Raw genomic sequence first — 21,917 nt, forward strand, 5'->3', positions numbered from 1 at the left:
CAAATTTGGCTCTTGATGTTTTCGCAGTGAAACCCGATTCAAATCCCATCATTTTAATAAACTTTTATATTTTTATTTATTGAAAATTTTGCGTATATTCTTATTTTACTTACATATAATACATAAAATTAATATTTTTCAAATCAAAATTATGATGTAAAATAGTTTAAAGACACTTTGATGTATATACAAATAACATATATTTTAAAACTTAAAACATGTATATATAATAAATTTATGAAAAAATTTAACCTCTCAATAGCATTATTATTTCACATTTATAAAATATATTAATATTCTTTTTTTACAAATAATTTTTAATATTTAAATTTTTTAAAAAAATCAAATCAAATGGATCGAAAATTCAGGTCAAGTTGGGTCTTAAATTAATTGAATTCAAATTCCATCCCTCTTATAAAAAAAATAAAAGGGTTGGGTTGCAGCTGACAACCATTACAATGTTTCCTTGACTTTGTATTCATTTTCCACAAAGTCAAGATTGTAGCGCCCACTGCCCACTACAATTCGGCCAACCAACAATGACCTGTCACCCGAACATAACTTCCATGGCTGCTCATGCTTTCACTCCAATCCTATATATATATATATATATATATATATATATATATATATATATATATATATATATATATATATATATATATATATATATATATATATATATATATATATATATATATATATATATAAATTATTATTGTACGTATTTCTTGCGAGCATATAAAATATTATAACATAAGATGATGAAAAAAAAAAAAAAGGACACAAAATATAGTGAGGCGATGAAAGAGAAAGAAGTATGTGGGGTTAAAGTAAGAAAATAAAATTTAATTATGAGTTTATTAAAAATATTGAAGCTTGTAAGAAAAATAAATATCAAGTACGGTTTCCTACGTCAACCAATAGAGCAAACGCATCTCGAGTTATCGAGCATAGTGTCTAGTCCAGGATGGGAATCGACACCCAATTTCATACCTTAGACTTAGATCGAGAGATGGATGATGGAAGGACCGTACCTGTATGGTAATCGGGAGCCTAAAATGTTCACGTCAAAATCATTGCTAGACGGCCACCCATGATGATGGAAATTTCTGATTAATGATTTATTGAAAATAAATTAATTAAATTTAATTTAATCAATCATTATGTTGGACACTAGCTGAGAGACAAAATTAATTGTAATAGGGTTCATTAAAATTATGAAAGTTTTTTAGGGCAAAATTTATGAAGAACATGAGAGAAAAAAAATGGAGCAGTGGGTTGAGAGAAAAGAAAATTATATTTGTAAAATAATTAAAAAATATTAGAATTACTATATGGGCAATTTTTTTAGAAAGAATAAAATGAATGAAAGGATAAAAAAGGAGAGCAAAATTTTAAGATTTTTTAATTGAAAAAGTTGTCAGGAGCTCTCTTAAAATTTATTATAATTATAAAAATAAATTACACACCTTCTATGAGATTTGGCATAATTATAAATACCCTTTTATCGCTTGAAAAATTACCACTACTCCTCTTGTAATTTATAATTTTTCAAACATCAGGGGAGAATTTGTAATTTTTCAAACAACAAGGGGACATTCGTAATTATGCCAAATCTCAATAGAGATCGTTGTAATTTGCCCTATGTTTCATCGTTATCTGAAAAATTATATGTACCTTTTAGAATTAACGGTCGTCTAAAAAGTACCCATTCGTGACAGCTCATTATGGTGAGTATTTGTTAGATGGTCATTGGTCAGAGGGAGATATTCGTAATATTTATAATTACAATAAATTTTATGGGGATCTCATTGTAATTTACTCTTTCTAATAATATTGGCGCTCAAAATGTTGAGACGAAAATTTTTAAGGGTAAATTAAAAAGGGCTACCATAAGGCCTGCCTTGATTACAAATACTCCTCTGTTATTTGAAAAACTACAAATACTCCCTCCGAAATTATAAATACACTTATACAATGGCCGCCACAAGAAAATGTTTGTTAGCGTATTTGTAATTTCAGATAAATATATATAATTTTTTGAATAATAAAAAATATTTATAAATATAACAAATTTCAAAAAAAGCCGTTGTAATCTAACCGAATTTTAAATGTCATTATTTCAAAGACTTTTGAAAATGTGGACGCTGGAATTTGGTGGTTGGGTTCAAATTCATTTCTCTAATGATTAATATGTTTTGACTTATGGAGAAGTTAACTTAAAAAGAAATCCATAAAAAAATATTCTAAATAGACACGTGCTGGCCGCTAAGGCCTTTTTTATTAAATATTGACAATTTGTTGATATTAAATATTAAATAAATATCCATATATTTATACCGTTTATTAAGATGGAAGGTTTTAAAATAACTAATTTGATAGGCAGAATGTGAATGTATTAAAATACCCATTTATTTTTACTTCTAGAAGGGTCATTTTTTTATTTAATTAGTTATATCAATAATTTTTTTTTCATGGATATTTAAAATTAATTTATTTTATCAGTCTGGTCAGTCATTCACTTTAATTTAATTTTATTAATTAAATAAATATTATAAAAAATAAATTATGCACATATATTGAGTGTGTTCGATTGTTGGTATTTATATATACTTTGTTAATATTATTTCACCAAATATATTACTCTTCTCTCTTTCTTTTTCTTTAACTACAAACTTTTTCACCTTCTCTTAAACTCAAATCTCACTATTTTTTTTAATATTTGAATTTATATTTTTGAAAAATAACAACTCATATTTTAGTTTTCAATTTATTGAGTACATTAATTTGAGTGTGTCACACACATTAATTATTTAGCCGGATAAATTACAACGACCTCTCCTGAGGTATTTTTATTATTTAAAAAGTTATATATACTCCTTGATATTTGATGAAATTATGTAATCTTTGGATGGAGGATGGAATTATCCTTACTAATTTATTTTATCAATAATTTTATATTAATGCCGTGTTAAAAAACAAAATATTTCAGTAATTATAATAAGCTGTTCATTTTACACTTTTATTTTTTAAATAAATTGAAATAAAATTTAAATTATGCGCATATATTGAACGTGTTCGATCGTCCGCTAATATAAATATGTATGATAACAACAATTTAGAGGTTAATAGCGATAACTTTATTTCTATTTTGATTTTCACAAAAGGTAATTTAAATTTAACCCTTTAAAAATATTGATTCTATTTTAATTTAGAGTTAATTATATTTTGTCATTCAAACTATGTTCGTTTTTACACTTTGACACTTGAATTCTTTTTGTTGTGTCAATTTATCATCTCAACTTTACAAAATGTTACACTTTGTCATTTATAACTGTTTTTCAACCAATTTTTTTTATCGAAAAAGTATCACATCCAATGCACATGTGATGTTTAAGGGTTATGTCTTGTGATATTTTTCACATATACACAGCATGCGATATTTTTTCAACAAAAAATCAATAAAAGTCAATAAGTACGATAGCCTTGTATAAAATATGGCAAATTCTATGGCGCACAACATCAGGCATTATACATTACGATTTTTTCTTAATGCAATTTATCTCTATGGAAAAAAAAATCAATAAAAAAGTGATTATATATGGCAAAGTGCAAAATTTATAAAGTTGAGATGGTAAATTGGCACAAAAACTTTTTTCTAATAATAAAGTGTAAAAACAAATATAGTTCGAATAACAAAATGTAATTTACCCTTTAATTTATATATCAAATTTAAGAATATAAATAGGTGAGCAGTCCCTCCAAACTTCTTCTTATGTTTTATTAAATTAACCCAAAGTCAATTTACCACTTGACATATTAACTATTATTAAACTCAAGATAAATAAAATATTCCAAAATGGTCACTAGAAAAGAAAAAAAGTAAATTTTTTGACTTAGTCATTCCATTCTAGAATTTCAAGTTTTACTAGAAATTGAAGGGCAGTCAAAAAAAGTTGTCTAGTTATAATTGCTTTCATTTATTAACAGAGTAAAAAAATAAAAAGTAATTTCATACACAAAAATTCAGGTCAATTATTATTAGGGTAAATTGTACTGACATCTCTGGAATTTAGGTCTATTTAGGTAAATATTTTTTATTTTTTATAAAATTATAAATACATCTCTCCAATTTCTTTTTTTTTTTTAATGATGATGGTGAATAAATTGCAATAATTCGAGATATATTGCCCAATATTTTAACTCAATTAATACATAAATACCTACACGTTTGATAGGATTCGAACTCATTCATAAAATCTCAGCCTTAACCAAACTACTAGGCTAAGACATCATCAGTAGTACACCTTCAATTCAAGGACATAATTTTACAAATACGCCGTTCGAGTTAAATTACATTGACACCTAGGGTATATTTATAATTTTACAAAGTGCAGAGGATATTTGTGTAATAATTAATCTTAGCATCAGAAAATCAATGTAATTTAGCCTTAATAATAAATTCGTTGTAAGTTTTGTTAGTTGACCATCACCTAATAGTACCCCACAATTTAATTAGCTGTTCAACTATTTACACCTAACTGATTTTACCTAAAATTTTAGGGTAAATTACGATAATCTCCCTTAGTTTGGTATAATTACGAATATTCTTTCAGTAGTTAAAAAATTATAAATACCTTTATGATTTTAACGGTCGTCTAACAACTAAACTAATCAGTTAGTTTTCATTAGTTTCTCATCAATTTTTGGTGATAAACTGATCAAAATACCCATGTGGATTATAAATATAATTTTGTACTTTATTTTTTAAAGATTTTTGAAATTTTTTTATGGACTAGATGTTCTTTTATAATTTTTGAAAATTTTTCATCCACCTCGTCCGATTTTTTTATAATTTTTTAATATATATTTTAAACAATACATTAAGGGTAAAATTGGTAATTTCAAGCCCCCCATTCAAGAATTACATAATTTTATCAAATATGAGGGGAATATTAGTAATTTTTTAAACAATGAGGGGTATTTGTAATTTATGCCGAATTGCAAGAAAACTCGATGGATGGAAGTACTTAAAAATATGTCCGCTTAGCCCATAAAAATATTTCAGAAAATTTTAAAATATAAGTAAAATTATAATTTACTGTCCAAGAAGACATTTCGGTCAGTTCACTACAAAAAATGAATGAAAATCTAATAAAAACTAATGAATTGGACTAGTTGTTAGACGACTGTTAAAATGAAAGACATATTTAGAGAAAATTCTAGTTTGGACCCGACTCCGTCGAATTTAACGAATTATATAGCAAGTGTAATACAAATTTATATTTAATTTAATTCAACTAAACCTGATTCGGACAAATATTATTTTTTTAACCAGAAAGAAAAGAAAGTTGCCGAACTAAGAAGTGGAGATGGAAAGGGCAAAGGTAAGTTGTAATTATACTGACAATTTCAACTAACAAGCTGACAACTATTTAAGTCAAAGAACCCTAAACGAAGACATGGGTTTAACTATTTTAATAATAGGTGGGGGTACAATTGATCTCCATCCCCGACTTTTCAAACCAACTTCCTTATATATTACTTGTTTGAAAGACATCGTCATATTTTTAAAAAATACCAATTTTATAACCGCCCTTATCTTTTTAATTAAATTTAAATTGATCCCTCTAATGATTTTTCGACGTTTATGGCAATCAAATTATATGATTTTTCTAAATTATTCTTCTAGAATTTTACGTCACATTATTTTGGTCTGACGCATTTTAATTTCAATTACAATTTAGTCTCTGAATTTGAATGATGTGTCGTTCCCTGAATTAGTTGCCAGCTCCAGATTCAACCCTTGATCCAACGGCTGAATTTCATCTTCGTCTCCCTCGCAGTGTGATGGCCGACAACTTCTACATTAGAAGGTATAATTACACTTTTATATCCCGAGATTTGATATAATTACATGTAAATCTTTTATGCTTTGAGAAATTATATTTAACACTACTGATGTTTGCTTCCGTCTAATAAATGAGCCTCTCTATTAGTCAAAACTCACCAAATTTATTGATATTAATAAAAAAATCAGGAAAAAATCTATATTTACCCCTGATTGACTTATTGCAGGTTAATAAATTTTATTATGATCAAATTACCCTCATACGTTTCACGCTTTAACCCATGTTATAAGGGTAATTTAGTTCGAAAAATTATTTGACCTGCAAAAAATCAATAATAAATTAATCGAGAGTAAAATATCAATTTTCGTTGAATATATTTTATTTTGTTTTTTGAGTAGAGTTACATGGTATAATAAATAAGATAGCAACTTTCATGAATTGAGTTATGTGCAACAAATAATATTAAATTAATTTATGCCGATATATATAATTATAACTGCTCTCAAGAAAATTATGATTTAAGTAAATCCAACATCAATATTTTAGATACAGTCAATTAGACTTGAATTGATAAATATAATAATTAAAAAATCATAATTTTAATTTTTTCCAATTCCTCCATTTATGTTAAATTCTTCATTTTTTTTCAGATCTTTATAATACCTTTCAAATTATATCAATCATTTTATAATTTAAATGATTTCAAAAAATAGATCTCCGAATACGATAAATAAATTTGTTTTCTATTGAATAAATATAAAATTATAGATTCGCAGTTTGAGTAGAAAAATCTCCTTTTTTTTTCTTTACGTACAACTAAGTACATGAAAATACTGATAAATATGTTCATTTTTGTATTTAGAACTTTTGCCGCAATTTATTTATTTACTTATAATTTTTTTTGATAAATATAAATTTTATTAAATAAATGATAGTATATCGGTACAATACGACAAATTTACTTATAATTTTTGATTTGCTTATTGATGAGAGGTATTATCTTTTTTCATATTGCAAAAGACACATAATAATTTCTTTTAAACTCAAATCCAGTTGTTGACTAAATTTTTTAATTTTGGCTAATTTAATTAATGGTACTTAATACTATTTTAGCTCCTCTAATTATGGTGATTTGTGGTATTTTAAAACTCATTTTACGCACTAATCACGTAATTAGTTATAACTTTGTTGAGTATATATATACAGTAAAACCTCTATAAATTAATAACCTTGGGACCATGAAATTTTATTAATTTAGAGAGATATTAATTTATCGATAAATTAATATTTTATTAATTAAAAGAGAGATTTTTTAAATTCAACAAATTTAGTACATATGTATTGAAAATAAATGAATTCATATATGTTTCATTGATTATATTCATGCATCAATTAATTTTTTATAACTAATTAAATATATTAATTAATATCAATTCATTATTTACAATTAACTATAAATATTCATAGACACATGTATCAATTCATTAGAATAACTTAAATATACATGTTTACATTAATTCGTTGCACTTAAATAACTATTATACCCAATTAAATATATTCATGCATGATGAATGAAACATATACTACATAAATCTCAATACGATAATAAAATAATTCATAACACCCAACCATGTCTTTTCATCTAAAAGACATCACAAAAATCATCCATGAATGATCAAATGCGTAAAGCATTACAGACTTCACATTTTAGTAAATTACCATAATATTTATAATTGTAATATTTATGAATTATTAATTTAGAGTTTTAATGGGACCTAATATTTATAAAGGAATTTTTCAAAAAAATATTATTTTATTATCTTATCGAATTTGATGATTTTTTACAAAGGCCCAAGTCGGGACCGGAAGATTTTATTATTTTATAGAGTTTATTAATTTATAGAGTATTAATTTATAGAGGTTTTACTGTATACGCTAATCAGATAACTACTATAAAATATTATATATATATATATATTAGTTATTAAATAAATATTAAAATTAAAATAAAAAGTATTATTCTTGAGTCACTTTTATTTAATTTAAAATACGTGTCTCAACAAATCAATAAATTTTAATATTCACGTGCCTAATTTTATTAATAAATTATAACTGAAAATTCATATTACAATGAATATGGATTAAACATAAGTTATAATTATAACTATGATACTCATGTATTATAGTTAACACAAAAGTAATTTGTTTGCAATTTTGATTGTTAATATTAATTAATTCAAATAAAATCAAAAAATTAATGTTAAATATCAAATAATTTTAACTCAAAAATTATTATCAAATTTTGTATTATATAGTAATAAATAAACATTACAAATGTAAGTATAAAGTACTGCTATTGAATTGTTTTTCTTTACTTTAATTGTTTTTGTTGGAGTACCGATTTATATGATGCAGTTGTTTTATTTTGAAATATTTAGCAAATTTTTAAACAATGATTCAGAATTTTTATTTTTATTCGTTTATTTGTTAAATGTTTTTATTTTTATACTGATGTATTTAACATCAATGAGTTTTCCTATTTGATTCAATTTTTCTTAATTTGTTTTGTATCATTATTGAAAAACGCATTTCCCTAATATACAAATATAATAGAAAAATTAATATTCATAAACAATTATTACGTTCATGTATAATAGCTAACACAAAAAATAATTTAATGGGTATGGTCCAAATACAATTAGTCCAAGAAGGATGTCTGTTTCCTCAAGATCGCCCCAAGAGGGAGGCTCGCTGGGCTATGCCAAAGGAGGAGCCCCCATCCCAAACTCCGTTTAAGGATGAAGCCTGCAAGCTTGGCCCAAGAAGGAGGCCCAATACAAAGGCCTACTGTATCTTTCCAAGGCCAGCCCGAAGGGAGGAAGGTGCCTTCAAGGGGTTGGACTCTTCAACCTAAGAGGACTCTCCACTAGGTTGGAGTCTGCAAGAAGAAGGAGTCCCCCTTCGTTCGGAGACTTGCTGATTAAGGAAAGGATAAGGTGAAACTTTATCCCCTCATGAATTCCGCCTTCCTCGTTGGGCATGCGGATCCCCCTCACCAAAACTCCTAGCAGATAGGGATTCCCCCTCTATAAATAGGGGAGGTACCCCTCAACAGAAAGTCCCTTTCCATACTCGAGAACCTCTCTTGCTGATACTCTACCACTCTAAATTCGTGCTCTTATATACGGAATTATCACTTTTATCATAATTTCTTGTCATAATTTAGTTTTATATTTATCTATTCTTAAATCCAAGACTAATTTGAGCATCAGAGTGCTAACCTTTTATTTTGCAGGTCCTCTTTCGCAAGATTTTCACTCAATCAGCCCAAAATATCAAGATCTAAAGACTTTGGACGCGTGCTAAAATTGTACACATCAATTGCGTCGTCTGTGGAAAATTGAGTTAAAAGCGTGAGATACCATGGAGACCCCCATCAATCTCAATAACAAGCAGAAGACCGTGGAGGTACTTAACAACAATTAGCCTCTGCAGGTTGTTGTAGGGGCCTCCCTTGCACCAGTAGGAGGGTCCATCCTAGCCTTCCCAACTCTAATGCTGTCTCCTAGAGTGACGGAGCTGTTGGCTGATCCTCCAAGTCGAAGCACCTCTTCTGACACTACATCAGGCGAACTTTTCCTAGCCTTACTGGGCGTGATCCAACAAGTGGTTGCAGCGGCCGTGCGGGAATAGATGGCAACACTAGTCCCTGCCCTTTTAGCCCCTGCGCTGGAAGCAGACATCTTTCAAGGAGGAACAGAAGAAAGTCCCCCAGGAGAAGGCGTCGCTGTGACAGGGGCCCCGCCTACCATGGTACAAGGCCCCCCCCAATTATTCCCCAAGAGGTTCCCCAACAGTGGCTGGCTCGATTAGAGTGCCTTCAGATAGTAGGAGTCCCAAGATAAAAACAACAAGGCGTCCCTTTTACAGACGCTATGATAGCGGTCGAGCTCTTTGTAAATGGTCGCACCCTTGCCATTGCCGAGTATGATGGGTTGATCGACCCCCAAGAACACCTTTCGTGTTTTAAGAATACAACCTTGTTGCACTGATACACGGATGGGATCAACTGTTGAGTTTTCGTCACTGCCTTTGCTAGGGCCGCCCAACAATTGTTTAACCGGTTGCTCCTTGGAGCAATAGGAAGCTTCTAGGAGTTCAGATCTCTTTTCCTGCACCAATGCGCCAGCAGCCGGAAGCTTCGGAAGATGGAGCTCAGTCTCTTTGTGTACGCCAGAGGGACAATGAGCCGCTAAGGGACTACTTGCAAAGGTTCAACACCGCGGCCTTGGAGGTACCCTCCGCCTCACAAGAGGTGAAGGTCAGTACCTTCTCGCAAGGGCTCTTGAACGGGGATTTCTTCAAGTCCCTTGGCAAAAATCCCATTTCAAAGTTCGATGTCCTCTTGGCTCGCGTAGCCAAATATATTAACATGGAAGATACCCAGACGGCCAAGAAGAAAAGTCGGGGAGAAAAGAGGAAGGAGTACAAGAATGCTGTCCTTGGTGAAAAATGCAAGGAACAAGAGGACGATGACCTACTCCATCCGAACGCCTTCTAAGAATAAGCCCTGTCCAGAAGCAAGAATCTCCATAAAAAAAAAAAGAAAAAAATATTACTTCACTAAGGGGACATCCCTCTTAGAAAATAAGCCCTGCTCCCAAGCACGCATCATTCACGGAATAAACCTTGCCCCTTAGCAAGCATCCCCCTCAGTGAATAAATCTTTACATACCTGCTTCCCTCAAGGTGTATTTTTTATTTTAATAGTTTTGGAAATTTATTTTACCCCTTTTAATATATTAACATATGTTTGCTTGTAGGTATTTCATGAAAAAGACATCCTATCATAAAAAAGCCTTGTATTCCATATAAGCACAAATGCCCTCCTCCATGGAAGCTCCCCAAGCCCCCTTCGGGCATGCACTTAGGTCCTTCTTTGGGGTACTCGTAAGCTCTATTCCGTGCAGGCACCTAAGCCCTCCTCCGCGGAGGCATCTAAGCCCTACTTCCAACAGACACCTTATTCTTCCTCCGGTGAGGTTCCTAAGTCTAGCTCCAAGAAGGGTCTTCTTTTAAATAAGCCCTCATCCTAGGAGGCACAATAACTTTGCTCCATATATCTATTTATAATATATACATGTCTCTCTTATTTAATATTTTTTTATAGAAAAATAAAGTCCTATATCGGAGTAGGTATGAAAGGCGCCTGTTAACCCCTCATTTGAAGAGTTGGGAGATGCCCTCCTTCCTTTTAAAGGTAGGAGGGTCCTTCTTTCCGACGAGACAAGGACTTCTACTCTAAAGATTTAGGAGGCCCACCAATCCATAATGAGGACGGCCCGCTGAAAATTACCAGGCTTAGCCCAAGAGGGAGCTCGCCACGCCAGGACCTATCCAAGAGGGAGGCCTGCTCAATTAAACCTGGCCCAAGAAGGATGCCCAATACAAAGACTTGCTGTTTCCTTCCAAGCCCAGCCTGAAAGAAGGAAGGTGCCCTCAAGAAGTTAAGCTTCTCGTCCCAGGATGACTCTTTGCAAGGCAGGAGTCTTCACAAGGAAAGAGTCCTCCCTCATCCGAAGATTACTGCTCAAGGAGCAAATAAGGTGCAACCTTATCCCGGCTTCTTCGCCAGATGTACAACCTAGGACTCTTGCCATAGAGGGAGTCCTCCTCTATAAATACAGAGGGCACCTCTCAATGGATCCCCCCCTTCCACCTTTGGAAAACCCTCTCACTGCTACTTTGTCATTCTAAAATTCGTATTCTTGCTTACGAAATTCTTTTTTCTCTCACAATTTCTTGTTACAATTTAACTTAAGCATTGGAGTACTAACGTGTTGTTTTGCAGGTCCTCTTTCTCAAGAGCTTTCACTCAATTAGCCTAAATCCGATGTTAAGATCCAAAGACCTTAGACCTATGCTAAAATCACACGCATCAATATATATCTACCTTATTAATTTACTTTATCAAACCCCTCATATTTGTTTTTGTAGCTACAGTTCTTGATAGCATTCTTGAAATTAAATTATCTCAAAAATCTTATATTTCTTTTTAATAAATATTATATTTCTCAAATATAATTTTTTAATACTTCAATTGATTTTTCACCCTTTAATTCAAATGAAATAGTTAGCCAATCAGTCAATCACTAATTTATAAATACTTGGGTTTGTTAAATTTTCTTGTTAAATATTAAATTGGATAATAGAATTTGCGTTCAATAAATGCACTAGTAATATAGTATTAATATATTGGATTAATTAATAATTTATAACCAAAATTTCCTACCTGTTTTCGTTTCACCTTCGAGTGTGTGTGTGTGTGTGTGTGTGTGAATTTTGTTTTGTTGAAGTGCAACTCACAATATATAATGTGTGTGAGTGTGTGTGTAGAGATGTGTGGCTGTGAGGGAAACAGCCACGCACCGCTTCTAAATTTTCCATCATTCTTTTTAATAACTTTTACGAAAATTATAATTTAGTTCCCTAATTCCAACTATATACAATTCAACTCCAAAAATTTTACAAAACTCCAGTTTAGTCCCTTCAAGTTTTTAATATATTCAAGTTTCTTTATGATTCACACAAAATTGAACTCCATTAGTATTGTTGCGCAACAGGACAACATTCTCAAACTTGCTGAGGGGTTCCGCTGGGTCGTTGGTCACGTCGTAGGTTGGTAAGTGGGACGATGTCCTGAAGTGTGTCGGGAGCTCATTATCTATCATTTCCCCACACAAAGGGATTTTTGTCTCAACTCCATCATCAAGGAAGAAATGAAGAAATGAAGAAATGAAGAAAGTACAATAGTACATATAGAAGTTACAATTAAGCCTACAACTGTTGAATCAAAAGATTAACTCCATGGCCGGGCTCAATGACCAAATTGAGTGCTGGTGAGTGAACATACTTGGGAGACAGGGAGATTGAGAACTTAGACAAAATCATTGATATCAATATCTTGAGTTCAACCAATGCCAAGTTTTGGCCTAAACACACCCGAGGTCCGACCCCGAATGGCATGTATAAATGAGGCGACTTGCATGCTCCAGTGATCCCAGTGACAAACCTCTCAGGGTTAAATTGGTAGGAATCAGGCCCCCAATTTTCAGGGTCAGTATGTAAAGTTGTCACTAACGTCCACAGGTTCACACCCTTGGGAAACTTGATGCTCCCAAATTTCAAGTCCTTCAAGGCCTCCCTTGATATGACCGAAACAGGAGGATACAGACGTAGCGATTCATTAATTGCCATTGTTAGCTGCAGTGAAAGATCCATCGAAAAGTTACCACCAGAGGCTCAAAGAATATGAAATGTTAGCAACTAAAAAATGCAGCAAGAATAAGAACATAATACCAGCTTCATTTTCCGAGTCATTTCAGCATCTGGGGTTTGGCCCTTGCAGATATCAAGAACCTCTGCCCGGATTTTTTCTTGCCATTCAGGATGTGACGCCAACAGCATTAGGCACCATGATGCTGAAACTGCCGTTGTCTCGTAGCCCGCCGAGTATATGTTCTTGCAGTTGTCAACGATGAATCGATCAATTGCATCTTCGCTCAGGTTGCTATTTTTAGCTCCTTCAATTACCATTTGCAGCAAGTCATGTTCAGAACCCGCTTCGATTCTTTCCTTCACCACATTCATGATCAATGTTTTGACCTCTTTCTCAAGCGCCCACGCCTCCCGGTTGCTCTTTGTCGGTAGATGCCTGCAATTGTTGAGGACTAATCAGTCATGCAAAGAATTTTTCACACCTCAAAGAGAAGAAAATTCTTATCAAAACCAAAATTGAACCTTTTGATATTTCATGTCCGGTCCTTATAAGAACTTCCCCGAGAATGCTAAGTATAAAGGTATGACATTTTAGTAGTGAAATGTACCTCATGCCTGGAATCCCTGTGGCCAAACTTTTCTTGGATGCAACTTCTTGGAGTTCCCTGAGCTTCATGAAAATCTCTTCACCTTTGGAGTAACTACTCCCGAAACAAGCTCTAGAGATCACATCCCCTGAGAAGATCCTCATGTCCTGATCAATATTAATGTCCGCTAATCCACCCTCTCTCTCAACTATATTGCTCCATGAATTCAGTAATGCGATAGTCGAATCTTGAATCAAAATTATCATCCCCTGACAGTGTGTAAAATTAATAAGCTGACTATCAATAAAAGTAAAAGAATCTGATGTTTGCATACCTTAACTTTGTCCATGTGGAGTTCAGGTGCAAGAATCTTTCTCTGGTGAGCCCATAGAGGTCCATTTGAGGTGAGAATGCCCTGTCCAAGTAAAGAGCCTCTTTCTTTTGCTTGATACGTCGGCTTCCCCAAGTCCAGCGACGTGCACGTAGTTATCTCCCTCACCATCTCCGGTTGAGTCACATGCACAATCTGCGTGTTGCCAAGTGAAAACATAAACACATCCCCTGCCAAAAAATCCAAATCCACATGTCAATTGTGCACTGCTTTTTGCTAATTACACTTAGAAAAGTGTAGTAAAGTAAAGTAGTTCCCGTTGTCACGATCCACTCAGATTCAGGCCAAACTCAAAAAGAAAGAGTGGAGCACCGTATATCTTCCTCCACTCTTCAAAAAAGGGAAGAAGGGCAGCGCCACAGTTGTGGGAGGTCGGTTGGCTGTTAACGGTAGCGGCCTTGGCAGCTACATCCCTGGCCCTTTTCATCTCCAATATGTTACCAAGAAGGAAAGTAGGCTGTGGCCCACGCAACCCCTGCCTCCGCAGGGCGGAGCGAAGCCGGCATGGGTCCGCCACAAGCGCATTATACAGCCGGAAAAACAGTCCTAAAACACCGACGCACACGACAGAAAGGACAAGTCTGGACAAAAGTTGGATCTCCATGGCCATGATTTGCTGCTGATTCCTTCTTGCTCTATCAATGCTTTTAAGCTCCTAACTATATGGACAAGATTGGCTGCATTAAGTTCTAGCCAATGACAAAGGAAAATCCCCTCACGTCGGTAGTGTGGATAGAGTTTTAAGCTTTTTGGGGGGAATGGAGTCAAATTCAATACAAGTACTATCATAAATGGGGAGTTATAACTCAAATCAACTATGGTTGCATCAACATTAATTATATACCAACTATAATATATTTACAGGGTAATTAAATTAGAATTTAAAAAAAGTGATCAATCACACAGTAAATGTACGACTTCATGTGATTTAAAAAATTACATTCATTGTTGTTGTCTTACAAATAAATCCCATTAGTCAAAATTCATGAAAATTTGTCGATATTAGCAAAGCATCTGAATGAAAAACTATATTTACACCCAATATATTTATTACTGAAATCTATTTAGATCAAATTGCTTCACATGTATATGTGAGGAGATATATTTTCATACTTATTTATTTATTTGAACTGTAATTAAATTATTAATAAATCGATATAGATTATGTCAATGTTTTATATGCTATTTCATATTTCCAAAATGTGGGGACTTCAATTGCAGTCCATAGACGGCCATGTGCGTCTTGACAAGTTCTTATCAGAAGAGTGCCAAATGTGTGAGAGTTATCTTTTATTACTAAAAAAAAGAAAATTTATATTAATATAATTTTTTTAAATATATTAATAATAATATAACGAGTTGTGATTTTGAATCGCAACTCGATTAATTTTTTTTTTAAAAAAAAATTGCGACTCCAAGTGCAATTTTCTTTTTCTTTTTTTAATTAAATTTTGTTAATTAATTATATAATTTTATTTAATTATATATAATTAATATATTAAAGTTTAAAAAATTATAATATTAAAATTGTATTAATATAAAAAATTATAATTAAGTGTACAAATATAATATGTGTATTTTTTTGTACAGTTGTAAAAAATACAATGAAATATACAATTATTCTTGACAATTCGATACTAGTACATCTGATTGGGTAGAAGAATTTTTTTGTTAGGATTGTTGCCTTGCACGCGTTTGCACCTAATCCATTTCGTTGTGAATAATTTATAAAATTATATTATTTAATTAGTCCTTTTATTAAATATAGTTTATATTGAGCGATGTATTATTTAACCGGAGTATTTTATGATTTTGGCTATTTATATTAATGTTCAATTAAACATCACATTTGATATAAAAATGGTATAGTTGGTTAATTAAATTATTAGATTTGTTATATTTAACCACATGCGTAATTCTATATATTATTGTTTAATTAAATTATATAGTAATGATAAATTGATAGAAAATTCATAGAAATATTTCAAAAATTCTTCTACACAATCAGATGTGCCGCGATCGGATCGTCAAGAATAATTGCATATTTCATTGTATTATTTACAAATGTACAAAAAAAAATATACATTATTACATTTGTACACTTAATTATAATTTTTTAAATTAATATAATTTTAATTAATTATATATAATTAAATAAAATTATAACTTTAATATGTTAATTAATACAACTGTAACTCTAATATGTTAAGTATAATTAAATGAAATTATATAATTAATTATTTAAAATTTAATTAAATAAAAATAAAAAAAATTGCCCAATCGATGAATCACGACTTGCGCTTTTCTTGAAAAAAAAATTGCCCAAATTGTGATTATCTTTAAAATAAATAATTTTTTAATCAAAAATCACGACTCATTATATTATTATTAATATATTTAAAAAAATTATATTAATATAATATTTTTTTTTATCATAAAAAATTAAATAACTCGAATGTTGTAGGAAAGTACGACGAATGAAAGGCGAAAATAAAACAAAATAATAGTAAATATTTGCTCTCGAAATTCAAAATAGAAATATCATTCACCGAAAAATAATTGAAATAAGAGAGAAAAGGCGCGACTGTGTATAAAATGCGGTGAACGTGGATCGAACACGTGACCTTCAGATCTTCAGTCTGACGCTCTCCCAACTGAGCTATCCCCGCAATTGATCTTTCATTCATACAGAAAATAATTAACGAATTACTTTTACCGGTAAAAACCCCCTCTTCACCGGTAAAAATCCCCCTCTTCCATTCCAACGGTAATGAGAAAGATATACAGATGTCGTTCGCACCGGTGAAAACCCTCAAAAATCACCTCCTCTTCCTCTTCCCATTTTCAGCTTCTCCACTTCATTTTCGATTCTCTTCTTGCAGAGAAAACCCTCAAAACCATCGTAGATCTGCGGAGAGGGAGTGAAGGAGAAGGGGACCAATCTGAAGGGTTTTTGTAGCCACGATGAAGGAGAGACGGTGGAGTGCCCGCAGGATGGCCGCGAACGTGAGGATAGCCATGGTGAGTTTGAGCCACCTAGCAGAAAAAGATAACTTATTATGATAATTATTTGTAACGGCTTGTCATAAAATAGATCGTAACGGCTTTTATGACTGTCTATTGTAGCCGTTACAAAACTAGTAACATGAAAAAAAATTAATTTGGAACGATTTTTGTAACTGCTAGGTTGGATTTAAAATAAATGTTATTCTAACGGTCTTTGTAACACATTTAGGTATGAATTTGCTAGATATTTTAAACAGTTTTTGTTATATTTATATCTATTTTTTGTACTGCATTTGTAACTGTTTCTTTCACTTATTTTGTAACGGCTTTTGGAACAGCCTGTATTTTAGTTTGTAACTCTATTTCACACATTCTTTGTGACAGCCTGACAACTATACATTCTATTAGTGTATTACAAAAGCCGTTACGAAATTTATTATTTTTTAATATATTTTAGTATTAATTTAATTTAATTTAAATTCATTTTATATATTAAAATTTATTTTATTTAATATATTTTAAATTTTATTTTTATAAAATTAAGTAAATAAATTTATATAAAACACACATAGTATAACAAAAAAAATAATAATTCAATTACAAAAATTAAAATATCATTACAAAATAAAATTTTGTAAAAATTTATTTTATTTAATATATTTTAAATAAAATTGTATTTTTACAAAATACAATTTTGTAAAAATTTATTTTATTTAATATATTTTAAATTATATTTTTGTAAAATTAAGTAAATAAATTTATATAAAACACACATAGTATAACAAAAAAAAATAATAATTCAATTACAAAAATTAAAATATTATTACAAAATTGTATTTTTACAAAGTACAAAGAAATTCTAGTCTAAATTATTATCTCCAGCAGCCGTTTGTTCGTCGTCGTCGCCGTCGGGTGCCGGGGATCAGGTGGACGCTCGGGCGCTAGATAATCGAGCTAGTTGGGGTCGACGCTTTTGATATAGCGCTCGAATGCCAACGCCGGATCATCTTTGTTGGGGCTCTGCGATTGTGGTGGCGAGGGCCAGGGAGCAATGTGAAAATCGCAATCGGACTTGTAGGAGTTTAAACCCCCATATGGCGCACTCTTGGCGTACGACCAACAATATTCCTACTCAATTGCATAAAAAACTATCCTCTAGTCCCAATTTATCTACTAGTAATCATCCCAATGCATCGTAGTCTCATGGTCAGTTGAGTTTGTTCATGAACTGGAGTGATAACTGCATCATAACTTCTGCACTGATTCCTCATTATGTGAAGTACAATTATAATATTCAGTTACATTGAACCAAAAAATATTCCACTCGAAAAAAATAATTAAACTACACTTAACAAAAAAGAGTTCCAATCATTACCTGGTTAATTACAGTCGACCTCCCCCATACTCAATTCAGAGATCAACGGTACGCAATGATAGTAATATTTAAAATATACTTGAAAATAAGAGAGATATAAAGAGTTATTGCATGGTTTAATTATTCAAGAAAATTAATACAAATGAAATAAAAGCAACATATATATAAACAAATTCGCAATGGATTTCGCTCCACATTTTGCAACGGGAAAAAACTAGTCGTTTATAAATAATCGTTATGCCGTTTGCATTGTACTTGCCACATTTTTGCAATTGGCATAGAGGCTATTGTGGAAATAGTCGTTGCACTTGCGTCCCCAAAGGTAATGGCTCCGTTGCAACATTTATCACAAATTTGTGATGACGTGCTTCCTTGAAAAGTTCCATTGAAATTAGTGAACATGAAAAATTTTGGGACTATTTTTCTAACTGCATAAGAAGAGTCTCACTCTGGAACGGTATTTGCAACGGATCTTCGCCAATAAACCAATTCATTTTATTTAAAGTCCAAGATGATATCAACCGTCACAACATTACAATACTGATCGAAAATTGGAACGGATTGTTTCTGTCGCAATTCATCCATAGCAATAAATTGATTTTTTGTATTGAGTAATAGGAAATTATCAAAAACAAAATATTTGCATAATTATTATTAAGTCAAAAATAAAGAAAGTACAAATTACTATTTTAGTACAAAGGAAGAAATACAATCATTCTAATGGGTGTGATAATTAATTACAACTGTTTAATCAAAAGATTAACTCCATGGGTAGGCTCAATGACCAATCTGAATGTTGGCAGGTGAACGTACTTAGGAGACAGGGAGATTGAGAACTTGGACAAAATCAATGATATTAATATCTTGAGTTCAACCAAAGCCAAGTTTTGGCCTAAACACACCCGAGGTCCAACCCCAAATGGCATGTAGAAATGGGGCAACTTGCATGCTCCAGTGATCCCGTTGCGAAACCTTTCAGGGTTAAATTGGTAGGAATCAGGCCCCCAATTTTCAGGGTCCGTATGTAAAGTTGTCACCAATGGCCACAGCGTCACACCCTTGGGAAAATTTATGTCCCCAAATTTCAAGTCCTTTAAGGCCTCCCTCGACATGACTGGCACAGGAGGATATAGGCGTAGCGATTCATTAATGGCCATTGTTAGCTGCAACAGAAGATCCACCAAAAAGTTACTACCAGAGGCTCAAAGAATATCAAATGTTAGCAACTAAAAATGCAGTAAAAATAAGAGTAGAATACCAGCTTCATTTTCCGAATCATTTCGGCATCTGGGATTTGGCCGGCCTTACAGATATCAAGAACCTCGGCTCGGATTCGTTCTTGCCATTCAGGATGTGAAGCCAACAGCATTAGGCACCATGTTGCTGAAACTGCTGTAGTCTCATACCCAGCCAAGTATATGTTCTTGCAGTTGTCGACGATGAATTGATCAATTGCTTCTTGGCTCAGGTTGCTGTTTTTAGCTCCTTCAAGTACCATTTGCAGCAAATCATTTTCAAAACCCGCTTCGTTTCTTTCCTTCACCACATTCAAGATCAATGCTTTGATCTCTTTCTCAAGTGCCCATGCCTCCCGGTTGCTCTTTGTCGGTAGATGCCTGCAATTTTTGAGGACTAATCAATCATACAATGAAACTCCATACCTAAAACAGTAGAAAATTCTTATCTGAACCGTGACACCCGAACCTAATGAGAACTTTCCTCAAAATGCATGGTAGCATAAATTTTAGTGGAAGATGTACCTCATGCCTGGAATCCCTGTGGCAAAAGCTTTCTTGGATGTAGCTTCTTGGAGGGCTCTGAGCTTCAAGAAAATTTCTTCCCCTTTGGAGTAACTACTCCCAAAACAAGCTCCAGAGATTATATCCCCTGAGAAGCTCCTCATGTACCTATCAATATTAATATCTGCTAATCCACCCTCTCTCTCAACTATATTCCTCCATGAATTCAATAACGCGATCCCCGAGTCTTGTATCAAACTTATCATCCCCTGAGTGTGGAAAATTAATCAATACAAGAGATGCATAAAGCTGACTGTTAATTGAAGTAAATTAAAGAATCTGATATTTGTATACCTTAACTTTGTCCATGTGGAGTTCAGGTGCAAGAATCTTTCTCTGGTGAGCCCATAGAGGTCCATTTGAAGTGAGAATGCCCTGTCCAAGTAAAGAGCCTAATTCTTTTTCTAGATATGTTGGCTTCCCCAAGTCCAATGACGTGCATGTAGTTATCTCCCTCACCATCTCCGGTCGAGTCACGTGCACCATCTGCGCGTTGCCAATTGAAAACAGGAACACATCCCCTGTCAAAATCCACTTCAACATGTCACATATGCATTGTTTTCGCTAATTACACTTGGAAGAGTATATATAGGAAACGACAGAAGTGGTTCTTGTTGTCACAATCCACTGAAACTGAAACTTGACTTGAACATAAAGGGTGAAGTACCATATTTCTTCCTCCACTCATTGAAAAAGGGAAGAATGGCCGCGCCACAGTCGTGGGAGGCTGGTGGACCGTTACCGATGGCGGCCTTGGTAGCCGCATCCCTGGCCTTTTTAATCTCCAATATGTTACCAAGAAGGAAAATAGGCGACGGCCCACGCAACCCTTGATTGCGGAGTGCGGAACGAAGCCTCCCTGGCTCTGCCACCACCGCCTTATACACCCTGAAAAACAGTCCTAAAACACCAACGAACACGAAAGAAACTACAAGTTTGGACAAAAGTTGGATCTCCATAGCCATATATGGTTAGCTTCTAATAATTCCTTCTTGCTCTACCAATTCATATAGACAAGAATAGCTGCATTTCATCATCCTCTAAACAACGACCAATCATGAAAATTGGCCTGTCGTAGGTGCCGTATATGCTTTGTTATCTGTTGTTTATCCTTTCTGATGTAACATTGCTGATATTCATAACTTGAATTTTCGATCAGAACAGCGACAAAAGCGTGATGCATTCCTCTTTAATTAAATTCCAGGCGTTGTCTGACTTTCAGTTTTGGCGTTCTCAACCAAATTAAAGAAAGGCAATAAATTAGTCGTCGCTTAGGGCGTCGGTAGAGCGAGTTAGGTAGAATTCTTTGCTAATATTCTGGCCAACTCGATATTTGTGATTGTAAATATATGCTCGGCTGTACAGCAAAATGCAATCCATCTCCTGTGTTATTCGAAAATGGTAAAAAAAAAAACATAGCAATTTATGTTGATGTATATATAAAGGGTAAAATACACTTTCCACTCCTCAACTATTCTTGATGTAACTAAACAATTATATTATTTTTAAATATATTTTAATATTTTGAACATTATATTATTTTTTAATAAATAAAAATTTTATATTAAAAATAGAGTATAAATTAATATTATGTGTTGTTTAAAAGAAATTGACAAAATATATATG

The 21,917-nt window shown here is 32.5% G+C and overlaps 2 protein-coding genes and 1 non-coding gene across 3 annotated transcripts; all 3 read right to left on the minus strand.

Annotated features, from left to right (window-relative positions):
• LOC105163823 (cytochrome P450 714C2-like) lies at positions 12,441 to 14,880 on the minus strand. Its single transcript, XM_011082312.2, has 5 exons — positions 14,424 to 14,880; positions 14,055 to 14,281; positions 13,742 to 13,989; positions 13,215 to 13,569; positions 12,441 to 13,118 (listed from the first exon to the last, which is right to left on the minus strand). Exons 1-5 carry the CDS (start codon positions 14,719 to 14,721, stop codon positions 12,693 to 12,695), a joined length of 1,554 nt encoding a protein of 517 aa, XP_011080614.1. The 5' UTR covers positions 14,722 to 14,880; the 3' UTR covers positions 12,441 to 12,692.
• TRNAF-GAA lies at positions 16,708 to 16,780 on the minus strand. The gene has a single exon. It is a non-coding gene; the product is annotated as a tRNA-Phe (tRNA).
• Positions 19,121 to 21,467, minus strand: LOC105163822 (cytochrome P450 714C2). Its single transcript, XM_011082311.2, has 5 exons — positions 20,959 to 21,467; positions 20,586 to 20,812; positions 20,253 to 20,500; positions 19,751 to 20,108; positions 19,121 to 19,655 (listed from the first exon to the last, which is right to left on the minus strand). The coding sequence occupies exons 1-5, from the start codon at positions 21,254 to 21,256 to the stop codon at positions 19,230 to 19,232; spliced, it is 1,557 nt and encodes a 518-aa protein (XP_011080613.1). The 5' UTR covers positions 21,257 to 21,467; the 3' UTR covers positions 19,121 to 19,229.

The sequence above is a fragment of the Sesamum indicum genome, linkage group LG6 (genome assembly GCF_000512975.1).
Source record: "Sesamum indicum cultivar Zhongzhi No. 13 linkage group LG6, S_indicum_v1.0, whole genome shotgun sequence".
NCBI lineage: Eukaryota > Viridiplantae > Streptophyta > Magnoliopsida > Lamiales > Pedaliaceae > Sesamum > Sesamum indicum.